Source organism: Oncorhynchus masou, chromosome 13, assembly GCF_036934945.1.
Source record: "Oncorhynchus masou masou isolate Uvic2021 chromosome 13, UVic_Omas_1.1, whole genome shotgun sequence".
NCBI lineage: Eukaryota > Metazoa > Chordata > Actinopteri > Salmoniformes > Salmonidae > Oncorhynchus > Oncorhynchus masou.
Window position 1 is genome coordinate 60,920,102 of NC_088224.1, and position 25,110 is coordinate 60,945,211.

Here is a 25,110-nt window from a genome sequence, read left to right on the forward strand (position 1 = left end):
CGGGAACGTTTTTCATCCAAAAATGAAATAGCGCCCCCATAGCATCAAGAGGTTAAGAAGCAATCCAAGTATTATGGGTGTTTCTGCAGGTGGCCTGCAGCACAAAATTTTGCTTTACGCGGATGATGTCTTGCTCTACATATCCAACCCTGAAATCCCTCCCTCTAATTTTAGACACAATTGCTCAGTATGGCAAGTTTTCAGGTTATAAGATCAATTTTAACATCCACTGTCTGCCCTCTCAATATTACTCACCAGCTATATGAAGACTGTCCTTTCCAATGGAAAACACAGGGGTTTCAATACCTCGCGATCTTCATAACACTAGATCTGAATAGCCTTTTTAAATTTTCCTTATCTTCCACTCCTGGATCGCATCAAGAACGATCTCCAAACCTGGATCTCCCCCCAATTAGCTTAGTTAGAAGAATTAATGTCATCCATATGAACGTCCTCCCTAGACTGAACTACTTATTTCAGATGCTCCCATGCTCTACTCCCTAGACTGAACTACTTATTTCAGATGCTCCCATGCTCTACTCCCTAGACTGAACTACTTATTTCAGATGCTCCCATGCTATACTCCCTAGACTGGACTACTTATTTCAGATGCTCCCATGCTATACTCCCTAGACTGAACTACTTATTTCAGATGCTCCCATGCTCTACTCCCTAGACTGAACTACTTATTTCAGATGCTCCCATGCTCTACTCCCTAGACTGAACTACTTATTTCAGATGCTCCCATGCTATACTCCCTAGACTGGACTACTTATTTCAGATGCTCCCATGCTATCTCCCAGTTTCCTTCTTCAAAACAACTAACCAAAGCATCACCAAATTTTATATTGGGCAATAAAAAACCTAGGATCAAGTTTTTCACTCTATCGAAACCTGAATCTAAAGGTGGTCTTGCCCTTCCCTCCCTTCAATTGTACTTCTGGTCTGCCCAAATCCGCAACATGCTAACATGGATCACAAACAGACAAGAGTCAACATGGATTCAGAAGCCCAATCCTGTGGTTCGTTGCCCTTCAGCTCAATTATATTCATTAATAACTTTAGTGAAGTGGGCAACAGCCAAAACCTTTTTGATTTACAGCACCCTACTAGCGTGGAGGGACTGTAAGAAATACCTGGGCATTTCCTCCCAAATATGTTCTCACTCGCCTATAGTAGGCAACCCAGACTTGCCAAAAGCCCTGAGGGATGCCAACTTTAATCTTTGGCATACTCTACCTTTTCGGACCTATTTCATCAGAGAACCACTACACTGAAATCCTTTCAAGAGCTCTGCAGTGAATTTGATGTGCCAAGATCCCTTGTTTTTCTTTTTATATATCTTCAAATTAGACATGTAATTTCCTCATTTACCTCCAAGAGGAGGTTTAGAACTCAGTTGAATGAAGTTGAAACCCTTCTTGTCACAGCACAATCCATTAAAGGCAAAATATCTTACATCTATAGACTCCTTTCTGAGAAAGGAGGCTCCTCCTTTACTCCTTTGAAAATAATCTGGGAAAAGCACCTTGGTCTGACTATCAGTGATGAGTTATGGGCGGAGGTTTGCGACAAGTTATACTGCTCCTCTACTAATGTAAAAATGAAAGAATCTAATTACAAATATTTGTACAAATTGTACTATACTTCTTTGATACTCCATAGAATGAAAACAGATGTCTCCTAACTGTAAAAGATGTACCTCTGAAAGTGGAACCTATATGCATGTATTTTGGCGCTGTAGAGCGATTGCCAGATTCTTGCAATCTATACATACTGCTGCACAGAAAATACTAGAGGTACAGTTTGAAATGACCCCGTGTATCTATCTTCTTAATGCCCAGAAGGACTTTGTTCTTGGTCCTGACAGAGAGAATTTGCTTATGACTATTATATACTTTGCTAAGAAATGTATTCTTCTATTGTGGGCCTCAAATACCCCTCCTACATTTAAAATGTGGATTGACCAGATTGACTTTCTTCCTCTTGAAAAGCTCACTTATGACCTCCACAAGAGAGCCTAAGTTTGATAGACTCTGGTCTCCACTATTCAACTATATTTCAAACTGGACAGAGTGAACGGGGTGACTAGGGAAATGAGCAAATACATGTTGTGTAAGGTACTGTAAAACCTAAAAATGAATTATTGGCCCGTCTCAGCGAATGCTAGAAATAGCTGATAAGAACCTTGATAGTGCTGCTGTGGGTTTTTTTTATTTTTTTTTATTTTGTTTGAGTGTGTGTGTGTGTATATAAATGCATGCACCAAGGAAAATAAATAGATAAAGTCAATTAAAACCACCTAATTTTTCATATTTTTTTTCTCAAATGTATTATATTTTTGGACCATTTTTTTAAGCCTGTCACATCTGTGAATGTGGAATGTGTTTTGTTGGTTGATTTGAAAAACAAGAACTTAATAAAACAATAAATTGAAGGAGAAAAAAAAGAGTAAGACATTTTCAGTGAGACAACTCAGGCGAAATCCATTCACGCCAGGATAATGCAATTCATTGCCCTTGACAATCAACCAATCTCTGTTTTGTGTGAAGTTGGCTTTCGCTGACTGGTCGAGCACCAGTACGTACACGTTGCCCTACCGGAGTTACACAGTAATAGTCACTGCGATTAGCCTTACCCCATACTGTGGAATGCCGTTTGGGTCTTTGCGTGTCAAAAAAAGATGCATGTCAAATAAGTTATATTATAGACTGTTGTGTGTGATGAATTTGCACGTGCAAGCCAAGCGCCACCACTATCAGTAGTACTGTCAAAGCTGTACAACAGAAGTCTGCAAACAAGCGCACACTGGCCATGGACGATGTGTTTACAATACCGCGTTGGTAATAAGGCATTACTTGTTTGACTGCAAATTCTGGGGTAGCTAGCTTTAGCTTGGAACCTAGCTAGCACCAGCCTGAAAACAATGACCAGTAAAAACTGCAGTTATTTTCATTATTCTTAGCATTGATTTAGGAATCTTGTGCGTAGCCACTTCGCCTATTGAAATTGAACTTTAATTCATGAAAATAAATTGCTAGGCCAGCTACTTAACCCTGTTGCCCAAAGCTAACGTTATAAGCAGCCAGATGGCTTCAAGTGGCAAGTGCGGCTCGAGCAGATTGTTGTGAAGCTAGCCACAATAAGGATTAGGCACAGTAGTGGAATTTGCGGTTTGCCTTCAAAATAAAAGTATGACATTGACAATGATGTAAATTAATACAAATAGTATAATTATGCCACTTTTATTTTGGAGGCTAACCGCAAAGTCCGCTATTGTGGCTAATCCTTAATGTGGCCAGCTCCACAGATGCGTCCGACCACCATTAATTAAATAAGAACTGTTATAAATTTGTGTTATTAGTTATTTTTGCTATATAGCTACTGAAACAGATTGTCGTTTTTGGTGAAGAACGTAGATTTTATTTTTTTTGTGACCAGAACTGTAGGTGTGCGAGAACTTTACCGGCATCATAGCATATGTATCACTGAATCGTTGTGACGTGAAATACGAGTGATAGTCTAACTATGTACAAAATTGATGAACGTGTTAAATTATGTGACGTGCAGTCATTCAGGTCCTGATTGGTCAACAAGCTTATTTGACACGTCAAATAGTGTTAACACTCAAAGACCCAAATGGCATTCCATACCATGAGAAATCCTGGTTGAGAATGAAACGACTGAACAACAAAACGGCACAGCAAGTAGGTGAAAGAAATGTTTTGATTGTTTTACTTGTAATGGGGGTATATGTAAATACCAACAAAATTACTTTTGCATGTGTGTGTTCGAGGTCGACCACTTTTTAATTGGAATGGCCGATCAATTAGGGCCGATTTTAAGGTTTTCATAACAATCGGAAATCGGTATTTTTGGGCTTTTTTTATTTATTTATTTTTTAATACAGCTTTACTTAATCTTTATTTAACTAGGCAAGTCAGTTAAGAACGCATTCTTATTTTCAATGAAGCCCTAGGAACGGTGGGTTAACTGCCTCGTTCAGGGGCAGAACGACAGATTTTCACATTGTCAGCTCGGGAATCCAATCTTGCAACCTTACAGTTAACAAGTCCAACAATAACGACCGTTGCACTCCAAGGATACTGACTGCCTGTTACGTGAATGCAAGCCAAGGTAAGTTGCTAGGTAGCATTAAACTTATCTTATAAAAAACAATCAAATTCACTAGTTAACTACACATGGTTGATATTACTAGATATTATCTAGCGTGTCCTGCATTGCGTATAATCTGACTGAGCATGCAAGTATCTGACTGAGCGATGGTAGGGACAAGCAGGCGCGTAAGCATGCATTCAAACAGCACTTTTGTGAGTTTTGCCAGCAGCTCTTCACAATGCTTCAAGCTTGCGTTGTTTATGACTCCAAGCCAATCAACTCCCAAGATTAGGCTAGTGTAACCGATGTGAAATGGCTAGCTAGGTAGCAGGGTGTGCGCTAATAGCATTTCAAACGTCACTCACTCTGAGACTTGGTGTAGTTGTTCCCCTTGCTCTGCGTGGGTAACGCTGCTTCGAGGGTGTCTGTCGACGTGTTCCTGGTTCGAGCCCAGGTAGGAGCGAGGAGAGGGATGGAAGCTATACTGTTACACTGGCAATACTAAATTGCCTATAAGACCATCCAATAGTCAAAGGGATATGAAATACAAATCGTATAGAGAAATAGTCCTATAATTCCGATAACTACAACCTAAAACATCTTACCTGGGGAATATTGAAGACTCATGTTAAAAGGAACCACAAGCTTTCATATGTTCTGAGCAAAGAACTTAAACATTAGCTTTCTTACATGGCATATATTGCACTTTTACTTTCATCTCCAACACTTTGTTTCTGCATTATTTAAAACTTCTTCAGGAGTTGGTTCCTGTACAGGAACCAAATGAGCGGAAATTCCAGAGCACCAACTAATTGTACTCGTTAACTCAAACTTTCATTAAAATTCACATCCAGGGTACTCAAATCAAGCCACACTCGTTGTGAATATAGCTAACATGTCAGATTTGTAAAATGCTTTTCGGCGAAAGCATGACAAGCTATTATCTGATAGCATGCAACTCCCTGACACACAGAAAGGGCACGTAAACAAACAAATTTAGTGTAGCCGGCGCTACCAAAAACGCAGAAATAAAATATAAAACATTCATTACCATAGACGAGATTCTTTGTTGGCACTCCTATGTCCCATAAACATCACAATTGGGTCTTTTGTTTTCGATTAAATCGGTCCATATATACCCAAAATGTCCATTTATGAACACCGTGAAATCCATGGAAAAATGCACGTTTCCCAACGTGACGTAATTTTTTAAAATTCATAAAGTTGCCTATAAACTTTGACAAAACACTTCAACCTATTTCTGTAATCCAAGTTTAGGTATTAGTAAACGTTAATAAACGATCAAATTGATCACAGAGAGATCTGTATTCAATAGCTAGAATTCCAGTTCCTCACTGACATTTTTTTTCTGTGGCGCACCTGAAGACCGGCTGTGTTATTGACCAATCTAACCAAGGATAAAGTGCCCTGGTAATCACAACACTGGCGACATCGTGTGGAATCTGTAGGAATTGCAAACACAGTTCCATTATTTATGACAAGCCTTAGACAATACAAACACTGGCGGATGGATTTTTTCTTTGGAGATTTTGTGATGAGGTTTTCTTGCGATTTTGACAACGGAACTCGTTCTGTTATAGTCACAGACACCATTGAACCAGTTCTAGAAACTTCAGTGTTTTCTATGCACACATACTAATCATATGCATATACTATATTCCTGGCATGAGTAGCAGGACGTTGAAATGTTGCGCGATTTTTAACAGAATGTTGGAAAAAGGTAGCTCGATCTCAAACAGGTTAAACACAATTGAACATGTTTCATAATTTATTTGAGGCTAAATTAATTTTATTGATGTATTATATTAAGTTAAATAAGTGTATATTCAGTATTGTTGTAATTATTACAAATGTTTTTAAAAATCGGCCGATTTTAATTGGTATTGGCTTTTTTGGTCCTCCAATAATTGGTATCGGCGCTGAAAAATCATAATCGGTCGACCTCTAGGGTGTGTAACCTTTTTATTTAACTAGGCAAGTCAGTTAAGAACAAATTCTTATTTACAAGGATGGCCTACTCCGGCCAAACCCGGAAGACGCTGGGCCAATTGTGCACCGCCCTATGGGGCTCCCAATCACGGCCTGATGTGATACAGCCTGGATTCGAACCAGGGACTGTAGCGACTCCTCTTGCACTGAGATGCAGTGCCTTAGACCACTGCGTGTGTGTGTTAACTATTTAACCGTAATAAAATGCTTAAGGCCGCAAAAACTTTAAATATCGGTATCGGGTTTTTTGGTAAGTAAAATATCGGTATTGTTATGGGTCCATCACTGCTTTTAAATCTATATGCTTCTTTGTTTTAAGTTAGTGTACAGTTATTTTGGGCCTGTCATCATTGTCTCATTGGATCAATCTGCCATCTATCTTTGGTCTGATCAGATTTAGAGGTGTATGTCTCCGTGTGATGTTTGGCTGAGGCTCATTGATCTTGCATACTGCCCTTTACTGCCTTCAAACAAATGGTAATGTGAGTAATACGATTGTTTTGTTAGGCAGGGGCTTGTATCAGGTGTACATTTTTGTGATTCATTTACCAGGGCTGTGTTTACACAGGCAGCCCAATTCATGTGATCATTTAGTGGGGTTTATGGAATACTTTGAGTAAAACGGCAGCATTGACATCAATAGCCAACACATCTGTCCATTGGATTTAACTTTGTTTGGGATCATTGTAATCGCAAGGGCACCCTGATGTCTCACCCATGATCTGATCTTTACTCTCTTCTCCTCGGCCTAGTGAATGGTAGTGTCTAGAAAGGGTATGTCCCTTCAGGAGAGAGGTGCCAATGTCCAACCGGCCTAATTCCAATCCAGGGGGGTCACTGCGCCGTTCACAGAGGAACACTGCTGCGGCCCAGCCACAAGACCATACAGTCGCAGGAAGGTAAGTCATCGTTGTCACCCTCCCCCCCAGCACATCTATATCTGTGTTCTCACATGTTTGTGTGTTTGTTTTGGTGTGTTTATTTCTTGGAGTCTGTCTGAACAAGTAAGGGAATGCTTGACGTTCATTCTAATATATTACAAAGGTCTTAAGCCCTTCCAATGTGTTTAGTTAAAGGAAAAAGCATTATTTGGTGTCTTGTGTATTAATCTTCAAGTATATTTAGATTGTTTTTGCTTGGTGTTCTCCAGATGAATTCCTTGGAGCAGTACAGGATGGGTGAACAATGTGGGAATGACTTCATCAAGTCTTCTAATAATGATATGGAGTGATTTACACAATCCACACTCACTTGCTCTTTAATTCCCCACCTTACAGGTTGCAGTCAGAGCAGGTAAAACATAAAGCAAATTCCCCTCCTGAAAGTAGAAGATCTAAATCTAAGGCTTCCAAAGCCGCACCCAGCTCAGCCTCTGGCCAGTCCAGAGGGCACAGCTCAAGAAGGTACCCCTCCCCTCTCCTTCGCACTCACTGTGTGTTTGTAGGGTCTGCCTTTGACAGACTATTGCGCTTAGATAAAAATGTAACTTGTTTTTCAATCTATAGCGCCATTGGCTATTTACTGTAGGCCTAAATTAAATGAATGGAAGCGTTGTACTTAATCACTTTCCAGTTTGGACACTGTGCTAAAAGGTTCTCTCTTTCTCCTGTCCTCCACCGCCCTGGGAGTAGCAGTCTGTCACTGTCTGTGGCTTCATTTGTGCTGCAAGGCGACCCAGAGGCCGCAGGTACATCAGAGCGAGAGCCAACAGGACACCAATCCAAGACTGAAGGCACCACCCGAGGGTTGAAGAGAAATTCTGCACCTGACTTTAACACCTACACCCCCACCCCAGCCAAGAAGTCAAAATCCAATCCCCCACCCAGAGACCATACCACTGAGGCCAAGAAAGGCCCTGCCAAATCATCCAAGAAGAGACCCTTGGCTCCAGAGCTGCCTACAGGCCGCGGCCAGAGCAAGAAGAGCGGGGCCTCTGGGGCTTCACCGAATCTTAAACGGAAGAAGGCTGACTCCCTCCCCTGTCTGAGCAGCACTGCTGGGTCGCTCCCCAACCGTACCGACGGCAGATTTGCAAAACCCACCAAGCTGGCGTCGAAGTCGGCCGCCTCAGCCAAAGCTGGGTGTAGCACGGTGACTGACTCCTCCTCTTCTGCCTCCACCTCTTCCTCCTCCTCCACAGGCACCAACAGTGCCACCGCCACACAGGGTGCCAGGCTCAAGCAGGGCAAAGACCAGAACAAGGCACGTCGTTCCCGCTCCGCCTCCAGCCCCTCTCCACGCCGAAGCACCCGTGACAAGGAACAGGCCAAAGCCACCGTCTCTTCCAAGTTTGAGTGGGCGGCCCGCTTCAGTCCCAAGGTCAACCTGCCAAAGCCCAAACTGTCCCTACCCAGCTCCTCCAAGACAGAGACCGCCTCCAAACCTGGACCCTCAGGACTACAAGCCAAACTAGCAAGTGAGTTTGTCCTGCCCTCTCCTTGTACCTGTGTGTACCGTGTCACATTTCCCTTCAACCAAGGGGGAGTTGGGTTTGGGGTGCTCATTTTTTTAATTGTGAGCCAGCCAGGGTCCAAGGGTTTGCTTCCTTCAGGTTCAAAGGTTGTAGGGCAGTGTGAGCAGCAGTCTTTGGAGGGTCGTTGTGGTGCTCTGGTAGAGGTTACACTCCGGGATTAAATGTCACAGGACCCTTGTTGCGGCTTCAGTTACAGAAACTCACTCTGCACTGGGACCTGTTGGGGTGACTGCTTCTCACACCAGGCACACTCCACCACACACACACCAGGCGGGGATTAACCCTGCGCAGACAGTCGGTGCTGATAAGCATGCATGGACACACAGAGCGAACCTTGCATATAAACTCCCACAGACACACATGTAACTGATATAGGTGGTTCAAATTTGCTTCTACGTTCCCTTTGGCCCTAACCCTTTAAAGTTTACAGATCTGGAGTGTATGGATTAGTATAAGTGTGTAGTGGTTAACCACATTGCTTAGACTGCTGCACCACTTGGGAGGCCTAAGGCACTGCATTGCAGTGCTGGATGTGTCACTACAGACCTGGGTTTGATTCCGGTCCCACAAGTTCCATAAGGCAGCGCGCAATTGGCCTGGTGTCGTCCGGGTTAGGGGAGGGTTTGGCCAGGGTGGGTTTGACTTGGCTCATCTCGCTCTAGCAACTCTTTGTGGCAGGCTGACCTCGGTCGTCAGTTGAACGGTGTTTCCTCCGACACATTGGTGCGGCTGGCTACCGGGTTATGTAGGTGGGTGTTAAGAAGTGTGGTTTGGCGGGTTGTATTTCGGATGACTCATGACTTGACCTGGCCTCCCGAGCCCGTTGGGCAGTTGCAGCGATGTAACAAGATCGAAATTGGGGAGAAAATGTGCCTGGCTTGACTGTTTCATGTTTCAGTACCAGGCCAGCCTCAAACTGGAATATGTAAATCTGTCTGGTGGCTCTACTGTAGCCAGTTGGACTGTGGCGCAAATGGATATTTGTGAAGGACAGACTGATTTTACTACAGCCTCTCAGGTGTTAGGTAGGTGGTAAGGGCTTGCTAACGTGCTTGGAGGCATTACATTTTTGCTGTCAGATCAGACACAATCAGCCCTGAGGTCACGGAGGTCACAGCACAGCGACGCATTATGGTAATTGTAGTGTAAGGTGAAGGTCAGACGGTGGCTGTAGTTTGTTTTGAAGAAGAGTGACTGCATGGCTCAATGTTCAGACTCGTACAGTCTTGAGTTTAAAGCTCCTAGGTGGTTTAGTGGGGAGCTGTCACAAATGTAGTGCATGTGGGTGAGTGGAAGATGATCAGTGTGTTCTGGTTTGGGGTAGGGGATTCGAAGATGGTAACTGAGGCTGGGCACGCTGCCACAGGGCCCAGCTCCAAACATGTGACCTAGACTGGCCCACCCTGCCTGACGACCGGCCAACTAGCAGGCATCATGTTTTCACTGGGGGGGGATTCATCCACTTGTATTAAGGGGGAGGGGCACATTTTGTCACTTGTAGTGCGCACTGTCACACACACACACACACACACACACACATCTTCTCAGTCTGTCGTCTCTGCTGCTATAATGGTGAGTAAGTCAGATTGTATGGTGGGTGCGCGGTGTGGCTGTGATGGCGCGCAACAGGCTTCTTGCTGTAGCAACAACACATTGCCATTTTGATTATTCTGTTGGGTAACTGGTGTTACTGGGGGACATGACTGAGGTGTGTGGCTACTTGAAAAGGTCAGTCGGTGTCATATTTTTGCATTCTGTTGGGACCCTCAGGTTTAGCATGAAGGTTGTTCTGTACTAATGAAAGATGGGCTATTTATACTCTCACCCAGTGTCAGTGGTACTGGGCTCTTGACTGAGAACAACACCAGAGCTGTCAGTGTGTGACTGTCCTCCCTTACTGTTATGGGTGACTGGTGCTGACCCCGTCTGAACCAGTCCTTGCTATGCTCTTGACCGTTATGCCACTTGTCAACCACTAACTACTCCTGTACTTGTCAGTTAAAATCAGGGTTGGGGTAAAAAATAAAAACTTTAGGGAGTAAACTGAAATTCCAGTTTTTCTACTGGAAAAACACCCCTTATCACTACTGAAACAGATTGGGTGAAATATCTTAAGCCACCGTTTGGTTAGTAATGGTTGTAGACTAAACCAACATTGTATAAAGTGGCATCTCTGCATAGCTCAATCATTTGCATTACATATACAGTGGGGCAAAAAAGTATTTAGTCAGCCACCAATTGTGCAAGTTCTCCCACTTAAAAAGATGAGAGGCCTGTAATTTTCATCATAGGTACACTTCAACTATGACAGACAAAATGAGAGAAAAAATCCAGAAATTCACATAGTAGCATTTTTAATGAATATTTGCAAATTATGGTACAAAACAAGTATTTGGTCAATAACAAAAGTTTCTCAATACATTGTTATACCCTTTGTTGGCAATGACAGAGGTCAAACATTTTCTGTAAGTCTTCACAAGGTTTTCACACACTGTTGCTAGTATTTTGGCCCATTCCTCCATGCAGATCTCCTCTAGAGCAGTGATGTTTTGGGGCTGTTGTTGGGCAACACAGACTTTCAACTCCCCCCAAATTGTTTCTATGGGGTTGAGATCTGGAGACTGGCTAGGCCACTCCAGGACCTTGAAATGCTTTTTACGAAGCCACTCCTTCATTGCCCGGGCGGTGTGTTTGGGATCATTGTCATGCTGAAAGACCCAGCCACGTTTTCATCTTCAATGCCCTTGCTGATGGAAGGAGGTTTTCACTCAAAATCTCACGATACATGGCCCCATTCATTTTTTCCTTTACACGGATCAGTCGTCCTGGTCCCTTTGCAGAAAAACAGCCCCAAGGCATGATGTTTCCACGCCCATGCTTCACAGTAGGTATGGTGTTCTTTGGATGCAACTCAGCATTCTTTGTCCTCCAAACACGACGAGTTGAGTTTTTACCAAAAAGTTTTTTATATTTTGGTTTCATCTGACCATATGACATTCTCCCAGTCTTCTTCTGGATCATCCAAATGCTCTCTAGCAAACTTCAGACGGGCCTGGACTTGTACTGGCTTAAGCAGGGGGACACGTCTGGCACTGCAGGATTTGAGTCCCTGGCGGCGTAGTGTGTTACTGATGGTAGGCTTTGTTACTTTGGTCCCAGCTCTCTGCAGGTCATTCACTAGGTCCCCCCGTGTGGTTCTGGGATTTTTGCTCACCGTTCTTGTGGTCATTTTTACCCCACGGGGTGAGATCTTGCGTGGAGCCCCAGATCGAGGGAGATTATCAGTGGTCTTGTATGTCTTCCATTTCCTAATAATTGCTCCCACAGTTGATTTCTTCAAACCAAGCTGCTTACCTATTGCAGATTCAGGCTTCCCAGCCTGGTGCAGGTCTACAATTTTGTTTCTGCTGTCCTTTGACAGCTCTTTGGTCTTGGCCATAGTGGAGTTTGGAGTGTGACTGTTTGAGGTTGTGACCAGGTGTCTTTTATACTGATAACAAGTTCAAACAGGTGCCATTAATACAGGTAATGAGTGGAGGACAGAGGAGCCTCTTAAAGAAGTTGTTACAGGTCTGTGAGAGCCAGAAATATTGTTTGTTTGTAGGTGACCATGTACTTATTTTCCATCATAATTTGCAAATAAATTCATTAAAAATCCTATGTGTGTTTTTCTGGATTTCTTTTCTTATTTTGTCTGTCATAGTTGAAGTGTACCTATGATAAAAAATTACAGGCCTCATCTTTTTAAGTGGGAGAACTTTCACAATTGGTGGCTGACTAAATACTTTTTTGCCCCACTGTAATTGCTCTTAAGTGATGGAAATAGATGAACTGGTTATCATGATATAACAATATAACACATTTCTAGTGGTTTACTATCACTGTGGTTTTTCCTGTCTTTTGCCTTGACTGTTTACTCGTTGACTTCTCGTGTCTCATCAGGTTTGAGGAAGTCCACTAAGAAGCGCAGCGAGTCTCCTCCAGCAGAGCTCCCCAGCTTTCGGCGGAGCACACGCCAGAAGACCACGGGCTCCTGCGCCAGCACCAGGTACTACAGCCTCAGTGCTCGGTCATCTCTCAACTTCTCCAGTCTAAAGCCCCAAGTCAATTGTAGTCTGCTGTATTTCGGTGTGTACAAAAAGTATTAAACTATACATCCAATATTTTATGGAAGTGGGTGGCTTCCTTGGCAATACCTAATGAAATTGTCCCTGAGAAGTCGATCTTTCAGTGCATTCAAAAGTGTTGTCAGCCATAACATGTTTAAAGGGGAAAATCCACTCTAGACATGACACATCCTGTCAATTTGGTTATGTTCTATGAGTTGGTAAAATAACTTTTTTTTACCATCATTTAACTTCTAAGTTGACAGTGTGGAATCAGGAAATCGTCTTGTAAAGCATCATAAAGTTATTGTCACTGGAGATGGGGAATAACACGATCACATTTCATAAGGCTTTTAAAATAATTACCTGCACTCCAGATGACCAAATCAGTCAATAGATGGTATGGGCATCAATCTGTTGTCGTGACGAAGTATATATTTCGCTTAGATGTGTTCAAACTAAACAGTGGACCAAATGATTCAACTCAGTTTCCCAATGCCGCAGGACAGGGTTTGGGGACATTCCCCTGTATAGGGTGCTGTCTTTTGGATGGAATGTTAAATGGGTTTCTTAACTCTCTGGTCACTAAAGATCCCATGGCACTTATCGTAAGGGTGTTAACCCCTATGTCCTGGCTAAATTCCATGGCCACTTAATCATCCCCAGCTTCCAATTGGCTCATTCCTCTCCCTTGTTACTATTCCCCAGGTCATTGCTGTAAATGAGAATATGTTCTCAGTCAACTTACCTGATAAAAATAAGGGTTGAACAAATCTGCAATGAACGTTTCTCCTCCCTTCTTGCCCTGGGCCATGTCTGTGGGCAAGCAGAGATTCTGTAAATAGATCTATGGAACTCGACCAAAACAATGGAAACTCCCCCATGGGGGAAAGATTCAGAATCCCTTATTGTGCCTACTTTTAGGCTATTTGTGTATTTCACACAATGTTGCGGTAAACATCCGAGTATAATATTTGAGTGGATGTCAACCCCAATACATGTTAACTTCATCACCAATCAACTGCATCACACTTAAAACATCACCTACCAATCTCCAACGCTAGCTATGCTACCAGCTTATACAAATAGGAGTTAGCATTTAGCAGACATTTTTCCAAACCTGAAAAGGACTAAATATATCCATATCTGATTATAGTAACCACATTTGTAAGGCCGTTAGAACTCCTAAATCATCAATCCACTGTTGGATCAAATTTTTTTGAATGGCTGCCAATGACGCATCCTTGCTCTTGCAACCGGTGTTCCATGAACCTCTTTACCGCATGTATGGGCTGTTGCCATAGCAAGGTCAGCACCCCCCTCCTTGAGGCAGACGATCTGCAGGTTGAACATGGTTGTAGACTCCTGCAGTTTACAGCTGGCTAGCTACCTCACATGCTAATATTGTTTTTGTCATTATTATGTGTAGCTATATTTGCTATCCAGCTACCTAGCCCCCCCGTGTGAGAGCACCTTGAATTGTGTGTTATGGTCGACTTGAGCTGCAACAGATTTCGACATGTTGCAAACAACCTTTATTATGACACAATTCAACTTTTTTATTTAACACTGAATTAGTGGTTTTAGTTGAATTATTCCTTTCAATTAACTGTCCAGTGTTTCCTGGTTTCTAAAATATGACCTAATAGTTTTCACTCATTTTATGAACACACTTCTTGTCGGTGTGTGTGAACAGATGTTCACATTGCGAAACACAAGTGTAAGTTAGTGATACCTTATGACCAGGAATGTCAGTTGTGTGCTGCCATGTTTGTTCGTGGTCTAGTTTGTGTAGTCACTCAGTCCCACTATGCCCCCCCCCCAGTCGGCGAGGCTCAGGCCTGGGCAAGCGCGGGGCAGCCGAAGCTCGCCGACAAGAGAAGATGGCTGACTCGGACAACAACCAGGATGGTGCCAACTCCTCGGCTGCCCGCACTGATGAGGCCCCACAGGGGGCTTCTGGTACAGGTACCTACTGCGACTAGGGCACAGTTTTTCCTTCTCAGCTCACATGGTCAGGGACACACTCAGTGTACCATTATAGGTATAGAACTACCTGCTTGTGGTAGCAGAGATTCTCTCCCCTTGACCCTTAGTGGATAACCTTTGCACTATCCCACAAATTTCTGGTATGTCTTTGTTCTAAACGCATAGGAGCCAGCCAAAGCTTGATGTTTTGATCGCTGACTGTTTTCCTAGGCCTGCCTATGTGTGTATGATCCTTACTTGAACTCTTTCTTTGATACATTTGTTGTAATTTTGATGAGGACAATGGTGATTTATTTGCCCCTTAATTTTCTCCAGCTTCTAGCTCAGTGGCCGGAGCTGTAGGGATGACCACATCCGGTGAGAGTGAGTCCGATGACTCTGAAATGGGCAGACTCCAAGGTATGACGATCACAGCTTTCCTTAGATACAGGTGCCAATGTTCCTGTCTAAGAGTTCCCTGTCAGCCCTTGTTGGTGTTGCGGGATCTTTGGTTGTTGTCTAACCTAGCTGTTTTCTCCCCACAGCCCTGCTGGAGGCCAGGGGTCTACCCCCACACCTCTTTGGGCCCCTGGGACCCCGCATGTCCCAGCTGTTTCACAGAACTATAGGCAGTGGAGCCAGTGAGTGCTACACCATCTTGTCTGTGTCCAGAGTCCATTTAATTACCACTTAACATCTTTTTTTATTTCTTAAAAAAAAACTTATTTAACTAGGCAAGTCAGTTTAGAACATTCTTATATACAATTACGGCCTACCCCGGCCAAACCCTCCCCTGACCCGGACAACACTGAGCCAATTGTGCACCGCCCTATGGGACTCCCGATCATGCTGGTTGTGATACAGCCCGGGATCAAACCAGGGTCTGTAGTGAAGCTTCTAGCACTGAGATGCAGTGCCTTAAACCGCAGCGCCACCCGGGAGCCCCGAGTGAGCAGGATGTTTCCATTCTCCCTCAGAGTTCACTTATGTCTGTCTTTATTCTTCTAACCTGCTATTCACTCAACTCTAATCCAAGTGTGTGCTGACTGCACTCCTGGCAGGGCCCATATTAAAAATGTTTCTCAGAGGAGTGCTGATCTAGGGTCTGATTCCCCCTCGCCATATAATCTCATTATATGGCGAGGGGTTTAGCTTTTATCTTAAGGGCTAAACTGATCCTATATCAGCACTCCTACTCTTGTGAATACTGGCCCTGCTGTTTAGTCTCTACTCTGACCTGCTTTATCCCTCCTCTCCTCCCAGGCTCCAAGGCTCAGCAGCTGCTGCAGGGCCTGCAGGCCACCGGCGACGAGTCCCAGCAGCTCCAGGCCGCTATCGAGATGTGCCAGCTGCTAGTGATGGGCAACGAGGAGACACTAGGAGGCTTCCCCGTGAAGAGTGTGGTGCCTGCTCTGGTGAATCACAAAATGCTTTGTCTGCCTTTAGTCTTAAGTCATTTTACACCGTGACTTGATTTGCTAAGTCCCTTAATCCTCTCTTCTTTACAGATGACATTGTTACAGATGGAGCATAACTTTGACATTGTGAGTATCCTGAGCTTATATCTTTGGGGGGGGGGACCCAGTGATATGTGTTTTTCACCATGACATTAGGCCTACATTGCGAGGTGCCACACTCTCTCCTGGTTATATTTTGTTGCAAATAACTGTACCTCAGTACAGTGTTTTAACTGTGGGTCCAGCCAACATGGATTCCTTTGGAGTTATGTTTGTGAAATCTGTATCTTACCCCGTGCCTCTGCTCAGATGAACCACGCCTCCCGTGCTCTCACTTACATGATGGAGGCGCTGCCTCGGTCCTCTGCTGTGGTCGTGGATGCCATCCCCGTCTTCCTGGAGAAGGTAGGATAACCCCCTCTGCTCAGGTTCAGTAGGCACCAAACACACACATTCAAATTTCAGTACTGCCTAGTACATTTGAAAACATGTCCCAACAATTAATACCTACTGAATGCAACCAAGGTTTTCCTAGCCCACACCTTGTTCTCTTGTCTTCCATTTGTCTTTCTCATGTTCTTGTTCCCTCTTCATTCATATTCAGTCATTAAACGGTGGTGGATATGATAATAGCTTTCTCTGTCTGCAGCTTCAGGTGATTCAGTTCATTGACGTGGCGGAGCAGGCCCTGACTGCCTTGGAGATGTTGTCAAGGCGACACAGCAAAGCCATCCTGCAGGCTGTAAGTGTTGCTCCCTCTGGCTCAGCTCTGCCTCTCATCTCTGCTCCCTACCTGGCTCTCATGGACTCACCTTAAAATAAGTGATGGCGGTGGCTGTATGTTAGATATGTCTCAGGTTTTCCATAAGCCGGAAATAATAGTTGATAAATAAAACTGTTGCCAGCCAAAATGAACGGAAGTATAAAAATAAAAAAAATGATATTATTATTAATAATAATAATAAGTGACCTAACTACCCATCCCGGATCCGGGAGAATTGTCATCAACTGACACTAAGTAGCATAACGCAACGGACAAAAAATCTTACTAGAAAATATTAATATTCATGAAATCACAAGTGAAATGTATTCAAACACAGCTTGGCCTTTTGTTAATCACCCTGTCATCTCTGATTTTGAAAATATGCTTTACAGCCAAAGCAAGACAAGCATTTGTGTAAGTTTATCGATTGCCTGCTGCTAGCTAGGCATAATGCTATGCTTGGCTATCTGGTCACAAATCAGAAAAGCAATCAAATTAAATCGTTTACCTTTGAGCTTTCGGATGTTTTCACTCACGAGACTCCCAGTTAGAAAGCAAATGTTCCTTTTTTCCAGAAAAATCATTTTTGTAGCCAAAAATATCTCCGTTAGTTCTTCACGTTTGGCTGAGAAAACAACCGGAAATTGCGGTCACGACAACGCCAAAAAATATTCAAAATTAGCTCCATAATATCGACAAACATGGCAAACGCTGTTTATAATCAATCCTCAAGGTTTTTTTCAAATATCTATTCGATAATATATCAACCTAGGACAGAGCTTTTTTCAGTAAGACCGGGGGGAAAAATGGCTCCCTCTGTCTTTTGCGTGAGAAATACACAGAGCCATCAGGTGGACACTGACACAATGTTGTCACTCAGGCTCATTTTTCAAAATAAAAGCCTGGAACTGTCTTGTGATACTAGACACATTAAGGAAGCCATAGAAAAAGGAATCTTGTTGATATCCCATTCACTGCTCAATAGGAAAGCCTTGGAGGCGACTCTTATTTAGAAACTGCTGCGTTCCTGATTGGATTTTTCTCATTCTTTTGCCTGCAATATCAGTTCTGTTATACTCAGACACTGTTAACAGTTTTGGAAACTTTAGTGCTTTCTATCCTAAGCTGTCAATTATATGCATATTCTATTTTCTGGTCCTGAAAAATAGGCCGTTTACTTTGGGAATTTTTTTTTTTTAAGAAAACAAATTACCCCTAGATTCAACAAGTTAACTAGGCAAGATAGTTAACCTCTCTAGGGTATGTAGGACGCTCCACCTGGCCAACATCCAGTGAGATTGCAGAGCGCTAAATACAGAAATACACATTATAAAAATTCAGAAAACAAAACATATTTTACATAGGTTTAAAGATGAACTTCTTGTGAATCCAACCACGGTGTCAGATTTATAAAAAATGCTTAACGCCGAAAGCATACCTTACGATTATTTGAGAACATAGCCCAGTAGACAAATCATTACAAACAGTAACCAGCCAAGCAAAAGAGTTACAAAACTCAGAAATGGAGAAAATTAATCCCTTACCTTTGATCTTCATATGGTTGCACTCAGAAGATATTAATTTACTCAATAAATGTTCCTTTTGTTCAATAGTCTCATTATATCCAAAAACCTGCGTTTTGTTCCGTTTCTTCAGTAATCCACAGGCTCAAACGCAGTCAAAACAGGCAGACAAAAAAATCCAAATTGTATCTGTGAAGTTCATAGAAACATGTCAAACGATGTTTATATTCAATCCTCAGGTTGTTTTTAGCCTAAATGATCTTTAATATTTCAACCGGACAATAACGTTTTCAATATAAAAGGTAAACAAGAAATGCACTCTCTCAGGATTGCGCATGAAAAAGCTCTGTGGCACGTCAGGGTCCACTCATTCAGACTGGTATTCTGATAAATGAGGGAGTAAGACCAGTCTGAAACAATTTCTAAAGACTGTTGACATCTAGTGGAAGCATAGGAACTGCAAATGGAGCCTTAAGTCAATGGATACTGTAAAGGCATTAACTACAAAACCAACAACAAACTACTTGAATGGATTTTTCTCAGGTTTTTGCCTGCTAAATCAGTTCTGTTATACTCACAGACACTATGTTAACAGTTATGGAAACTTTAGTGTTTTCTATCCAAATCTACCAGTTATATGCATATCATATCTTCTGGGCACGAGTAGCAGGCCGTTTTAATTTGGGCATGCTTTTCATCCAAAATTACGAATGCTGCCCTCTACCCTAGAAAAGTTAAGAACTTTTCTAGGGTAGAAGAGAACAACCCCCCCCCCCCCCTCGGCCAAACCATGCCTTAACACGGACGTCGCCAATTGTATGCCACCTTATGGGAGTAAAAAAAATCCCATTGCAAAATAATAGGGATGCACGATATAGCATTAAGCATATTGGAATCGGACAATATTAAAAATGCCGTTATCGGCCTGATGTCTGGTAAAATACCTGTGCAAAACCGATGAGATGAACGGAAGCCGTTTTTGAATTCAACAATTTCATGGTCAGAGATCCCTCAGTGTTAATAAATGGTTGCTATATGATAGTTGTGAAATACAGAATAACAATATCATTTTAATAAATGAAACAGGGTTGAAAAGCCATTTTGAATTCACACATTTAATGGTCATAGGGGTGGAAACATCATGCTTTGGGGCTTTTTTTCTGCAAAGGGACCAGGACGACTGATCCGTATAAAGGAAAGAATGAATGGGGCCATGTATTGTGAGATTTTGAGTGAAAACCTCCTTCCATCGGCAAGGGCATTGAAGATGAAACGTGGCTGGGTCTTTCAGCATGATAATGATCCCAAACACACCGCCCGGGCAATGAAGGAGTGGCTTCGTAAAAAGCATTTCAAGGTCCTGGAGTGGCCTAGCCAGTCTCCAGTTCTCAACCCCATAGAAAATCTTTGGAGGGAGTTGAACGTTTGTGTTGCCCAGCAACAGCCCCAAAACATCACTGCTCTGGAGGAAATCTGCATGGAGGAATGGGCCAAAATACCAGCAACAGTGTGTGAAAACCTTGTGAAGACTTACAGAAAACATTTGACCTCTGTCATTGCCAACATAGGGTATATAACAATGTATTGAGAAACTTTTGTTATTGACCAAATACTTATTTTACACCATAATTTGCAAATATATTCATTAAAAATGCTACAATGTGATTTTCTGGATTATTTTTTTTTCTCATTTTGTCTCATAGTTGAAGTGTACCTATGATGAAAATTACATGCCTCGTCTTTTTGTGGGAGAAATTGCACAATTGGTGGCTGACTAAATACGTTTTTGCCCCACTGTATGTGCCAGTTATCCCTAATTCTTGTTTAACTGTTTAGTTTTAAATGGGTTTCCTGTGTCGTGCAGGGTGGCCTGGCTGACTGTCTGCTGTACCTGGAGTTCTTCAGCATCAACGCCCAGAGGAATGCCCTGGCCATTGCAGCCAACTGCTGCCAGAGCATCACCCCTGACGAGTTCCACTTTGTCTCTGACTCTCTGCCACTGCTGACCCAGAGACTCTCACACCAGGTACACATACATTCACCTTTTACATGCTGGCTATCCGTTAATTAAAGAAACAAGCAAATTATGCTGTCTGGTTTGCATAATATAAGGAAATCGATTTTTTTAAATGTTTGATACTTAACTATATTTCAAACCTTTTCCTCAAGTAGTATTTTACTTTGTGACTTCCACTTTTACTTGAGTCAAGGTATCTTTTATTCAAGCATGTACATTTGGGACTTTTCCACCACTGGTGTTGTCTGTGGTATGTTCCCTGTGAAGATGTGTCTGTGGTTATTTCTCCCGCCCCCCCTGTACAGGATAAGAAATCCGTTGAAAGCACTTGTCTCTGTTTTGCCAGGCTGGTGGACAACTTTCAACACGAGGAGGTGAGTGAGGGTTCTACTCAACACGTTTCTATGGCTCTAACATCTCTCACCCTCCTGAACAGACTCATTATGACTCACCTCTGTGTGACCGCTGTCCACAGAACCTGCTACAGCAGGTGGCCTCGCGGGACCTGCTGACCAACATCCAGCAGCTGCTGGTGGTCACCCCGCCCGTGCTCAGCTCGGGCATGTTCATCATGGTGGTGCGTATGTTCTCCCTCATGTGCTCCAACTGCCCCTGTCTGGCCGTGCAGCTCATGAAGCAGAGTAAGTGGCTCATGCAGACACACACTTTCTATTGGTACGCATTTACACTGTTCACATGAATGAAGCCTAAAAATGCAGCTTACAAAATCTTGGGCAAGTTTACTATATAATGACAGTCTAAATGCCTCCAAGGCCAAAGTTCCTGACTGTATCAAGCCAATAGCCTGTGGAAAGAGGACACACTAAGCACGTTGTCTTTGTTCAGATATTGCAGAGACTCTGCGCTTCCTTCTCTGCGGCGCAGCCAATGGTAGCTGCCAGGAGCAGATTGACCTGGTGCCCCGTAGCCCCCAGGAGCTCTATGAACTCACCTCACTCATCTGGTAAGGAACCCCCTCTGCTGCTCTCAACGTTGCAACAACCTTTTCTACCCTAATGGTGGATGTGCATAGAAATGGCGGCTTCCATGCACCAGTCACAGGTGGCTTGTTTGCGAATTTCCTTGATGCACTTTGCTAACTGTTTGTTGTTCCACCTCCACCAGCGAGCTGATGCCCTGCCTGCCCAGAGAGGGCATCTTTGCTGTGGATCTCATGCTGAAGAAGGGCAGTGCCCAGGCCACAGAGGGGGCCATCTGGCAGTGGAGGGACGACCGGGGCCTCTGGCACCCCTACAACCGCATCGACAGCCGCATCATTGAGGTAAAGAACAGACATGCTGCTCTGCTCCATTTTAGGGAATTTCCTTCCAGACTTGGGGCCCAGAGTTTGTCCTCTTCAGGTCAGGTAGTCAGCTACCTATACTACAAGGAAGTAGACTGTTTCCGTCTTGATATGTTGTGAGCTGTGTGAATCCCCTGTGTAGCCCAGTGTTACACTAACGTCTGGGGGTGTCTGGTTCTCTCTTCCTCTCCAGACGGCCCACCAGAACGGAGAGGATGAGATCAGCCTGTCCACCCTGGGCCGCGTCTACACTATTGACTTCAACTCTATGCAGCAGATCAACGAGGACACTGGCACAGCACGGGGTATCCAGAGGAAACCCAACCCCTTAGCCAACCCTACTACTGGTGAGAGAGAGAGACCATTACCTTTAGTCATAGACTATCCCCAAACTGGTGTCAGTTGTATGCATTTCATGTCAGTTGCTGTTGTATGATGCCCTGATTGGGTTCTGAGACTAGCTCTATTCACTGGAAAATATACATTTTATAGATCGCTATAGACCCAGTAGAGAAAGGGGTCAGTGCCCCAAGTTATTGGTATTTTCATTGAGCCTTTGAACCAGTTAGTCCCATTGAGGGCAGATTACCTTTTTCCCAATGCAGACGTGCTCTTAATGCATCTTTTTTTGTGAACTTGTGAAATTGAACAGGCTGTTTCTTTGTGTCTTCTGCACTAGCTGATGGAATCCAATTTCTCCTTTTGAGTCAAAAGAACTATCAAATCTTACGTGAGTTTTTCCCTGTCTGTCCCCCAGGGGGTCACCAGGAGGTGAGGCGGGAGGATGCACGGGCCCAGCTGATGAAGGAAGACCCTGAGCTGGCCAAGTGCTTCATCAAGACCCTTTTTGGGGTGCTGTACGAGGTGTACAGCTCGTCGGCAGGCCCAGCCGTCAGACATAAGTGCCTCCGAGCCATCCTCAGGATCATCTTCTTCGCCGATGCCGAGCTCCTCAAGGACGTGCTGAGGAACCACGCGGTGTCCAGGTGAACTTTAAAGTCAAGATTGCTGCCTCCAATGACAAAAATAAATAGTCAGTACGACATGCGTCTTCACATCACACCTGAACATCAGTGTTTGTCTGTTTCCTTCTCCCAGTCACATTGCCTCCATGCTGTCCAGCCAGGACCTGAAAATTGTAGTGGGCTCTCTGCAGATGGCTGAGATCCTCATGCAGAAGCTGCCTGACGTATTCAGTGTCTTCTTCAGAAGAGAAGGTGATAAATCCTGCCTGAGCTGGTGTCCTCCCTAGATGAGCTGACCTGTAATGATCCTTAACACACAGCTCTTTTCTAGCACCAGGAACTGCTATGACCTGTTATGATTGGTCCTCAACTGCTATTTGAGCTTCAATATATTTTTAGCGACGTCAACACCGAGGTCACAAATTTGGGATGTCACACCACAGTGCACTTCTGTTGTGGACCACAGAATGCTGTTTGTCTAGTTAAATGCCTGATTTATTGAATCACAATTTCTCACACCAACCTCTTTAATATCAGAGAATTGGGAAAAGAGGAATTTCGCTGTATTCCATCAGCCCTCACCTCTGCCCTCCTCCCCTGCCAGGTGTGATGCACCAGGTGAAGAACCTGGCTGAGTCGGAGGCCTTCCTCACTAGTCCCCCGAAGGCGTGCACCAGCGGCACGGCTAGCCTGTGTACCACCACCATCAGCACTGCAAACACTACGGCGGCCACCACCGCCACCCCAGACCTGGGCTCACCTAGCTTCCAGCACAGCATGGACGACTCACTGGACCTCAGCCCACAGGGGTGAGAGAACACGAATACTAAATACATGTGAATGTGCATGTATGAGGTCAGATACCACACGCAAGGACACTCACACACTCCTCCATAGAACAACATTAATCTCTCCCTCTCTCCTAGGCGGTTAAGTGATGTGCTGAAGAGAAAACGTCTGCCTAAGAGAGGGCCCAGAAGACCCAAGTACTCTCCTCCCAGGGATGACGACAAAGTAGACAATCAAGGTAATAGTTCCAAAAACAATCAGTCTCTAAGCCTGGATGCACATGGTTCTCACAGGTGATACAAATAGTGCTAAATGTCAATGATACATTTGTAGTAGTAAAGGTGAAATTCCTGTGTGTGTGTGTGTATACATGCATACATACAGTACAAGTCAAAAGTTTGGGGACATCTACTCATTCAAGGATTTCTTTATTTTGGCTATTCTACATTGTATAAAAGTAGTCGACATCAAAACTATGAAATAACACATGGAATCATGTAGTAACCAAAAAAGTGTTAACTTCTTGCGTCGAGCAATCCCGGATCCGGGATTCTATTTATAGCCTCAAGCTCATTAGCATAACGCAACGTTAACTATTCATGAAAATCGCAAATGAAATGAAATAAATATATTTGCTCAAGCTTAGACTTTTGTTAACAACACTGTCATCTCAGATTTTCAAAATATGCTTTTCAACCATAGCTAAACAAGCATTTGTGTAAGTGTTGATAGCTAGCTTAGCTATAAGCCTAGAATTCAGCCAGCAACATTTTCAAAAACAAGAAAATCATTCAAATAAAATCATTTACCTTTGAAGAACTTCAGATGTTTTCAATGAGGAGACTCTGAGTTAGATAGCAAATGTTCAGTTTTTCAAAAAAATATTATTTGTGTAGGACAAATCGCTCCGTTTTGTTCACGTTTGGCTATGAAAAAAACCTGTATCCAGTTATAGCCTCAAGCTCATTAGCATAGCGTAACGTTAACTATTTATGAAAATCGCAAATGAAATGAATGTGCTAGCTCTCAAGCTTAGCCTTTTCTTAACAACACTGTCATCTCAGATTTTCAAAATATGCTTTTGAACCATAGCAAAACAAGCATTTGTGATAGCTAGCGTAGCATTTAGCGGGCAACATTTGCACAAAAACCAGAAAAGGATTCAAATAAAATCATTTACCTTTGAAGTTCTTCAGATGTTTTCAATGAGGAGACTCAGTTACATAGCAAATGTTCAGTTTTTCCTGATAGATTCTTTGTGTAGGAGAAATCGCTCCGTTTTGTACATCACGTTTGGGTACCAAAAAACCCCGAAAAGTCAGTCATCAAAACGGCAAACTGTTTTCCAAATTAACTCCATAATATCGACTGAAACACGGCAAACGCTGTTTAGAATCAATCCTCAATGTGTTTTTCACATATCTCTTCATTGATATATCGTTCGTGGTAGTCTCCTTTCTCCGGTGAATCGCTTGGAAAAAGACGTGCAGTTGAAGATGACGCACCAATTTCAACGGAGGACACCGGGCGGACACCTGGCAAATGTAGTCTCTTATGGTCAATCTTCCAATGATATGCCTACAAATACGTCACAATGCTGCAGACACCTTGGGGAAA

General features: G+C 43.4%; 1 protein-coding gene across 3 annotated transcripts in view; it reads left to right on the forward strand.

Annotated features, from left to right (window-relative positions):
* Positions 1 to 25,110, forward strand: part of LOC135552751 (E3 ubiquitin-protein ligase TRIP12-like) — a 56,256-nt gene that overhangs the window by 10,920 nt on the left and 20,226 nt on the right. For 2 of the 3 annotated variants that reach the window (XM_064984568.1, XM_064984569.1), the window contains exons 2-22: positions 6,882 to 7,028; positions 7,407 to 7,532; positions 7,761 to 8,545; positions 12,545 to 12,650; positions 14,534 to 14,676; positions 15,013 to 15,096; positions 15,222 to 15,317; positions 15,940 to 16,091; positions 16,185 to 16,220; positions 16,443 to 16,538; positions 16,783 to 16,875; positions 20,284 to 20,445; positions 20,742 to 20,810; positions 20,912 to 21,077; positions 21,283 to 21,400; positions 21,562 to 21,718; positions 21,933 to 22,086; positions 22,497 to 22,725; positions 22,838 to 22,956; positions 23,309 to 23,513; positions 23,631 to 23,731. In XM_064984568.1, the coding sequence (XP_064840640.1) occupies positions 6,931 to 7,028; positions 7,407 to 7,532; positions 7,761 to 8,545; positions 12,545 to 12,650; positions 14,534 to 14,676; positions 15,013 to 15,096; positions 15,222 to 15,317; positions 15,940 to 16,091; positions 16,185 to 16,220; positions 16,443 to 16,538; positions 16,783 to 16,875; positions 20,284 to 20,445; positions 20,742 to 20,810; positions 20,912 to 21,077; positions 21,283 to 21,400; positions 21,562 to 21,718; positions 21,933 to 22,086; positions 22,497 to 22,725; positions 22,838 to 22,956; positions 23,309 to 23,513; positions 23,631 to 23,731 (3,295 nt within the window). In that variant the 5' untranslated portion in view covers positions 6,882 to 6,930. The remainder of the gene's footprint in view (positions 1 to 6,881; positions 7,029 to 7,406; positions 7,533 to 7,760; positions 8,546 to 12,544; positions 12,651 to 14,533; positions 14,677 to 15,012; positions 15,097 to 15,221; positions 15,318 to 15,939; positions 16,092 to 16,184; positions 16,221 to 16,442; positions 16,539 to 16,782; positions 16,876 to 20,283; positions 20,446 to 20,741; positions 20,811 to 20,911; positions 21,078 to 21,282; positions 21,401 to 21,561; positions 21,719 to 21,932; positions 22,087 to 22,496; positions 22,726 to 22,837; positions 22,957 to 23,308; positions 23,514 to 23,630; positions 23,732 to 25,110) is intronic. The other variant, XM_064984570.1, reaches the window with a different exon arrangement.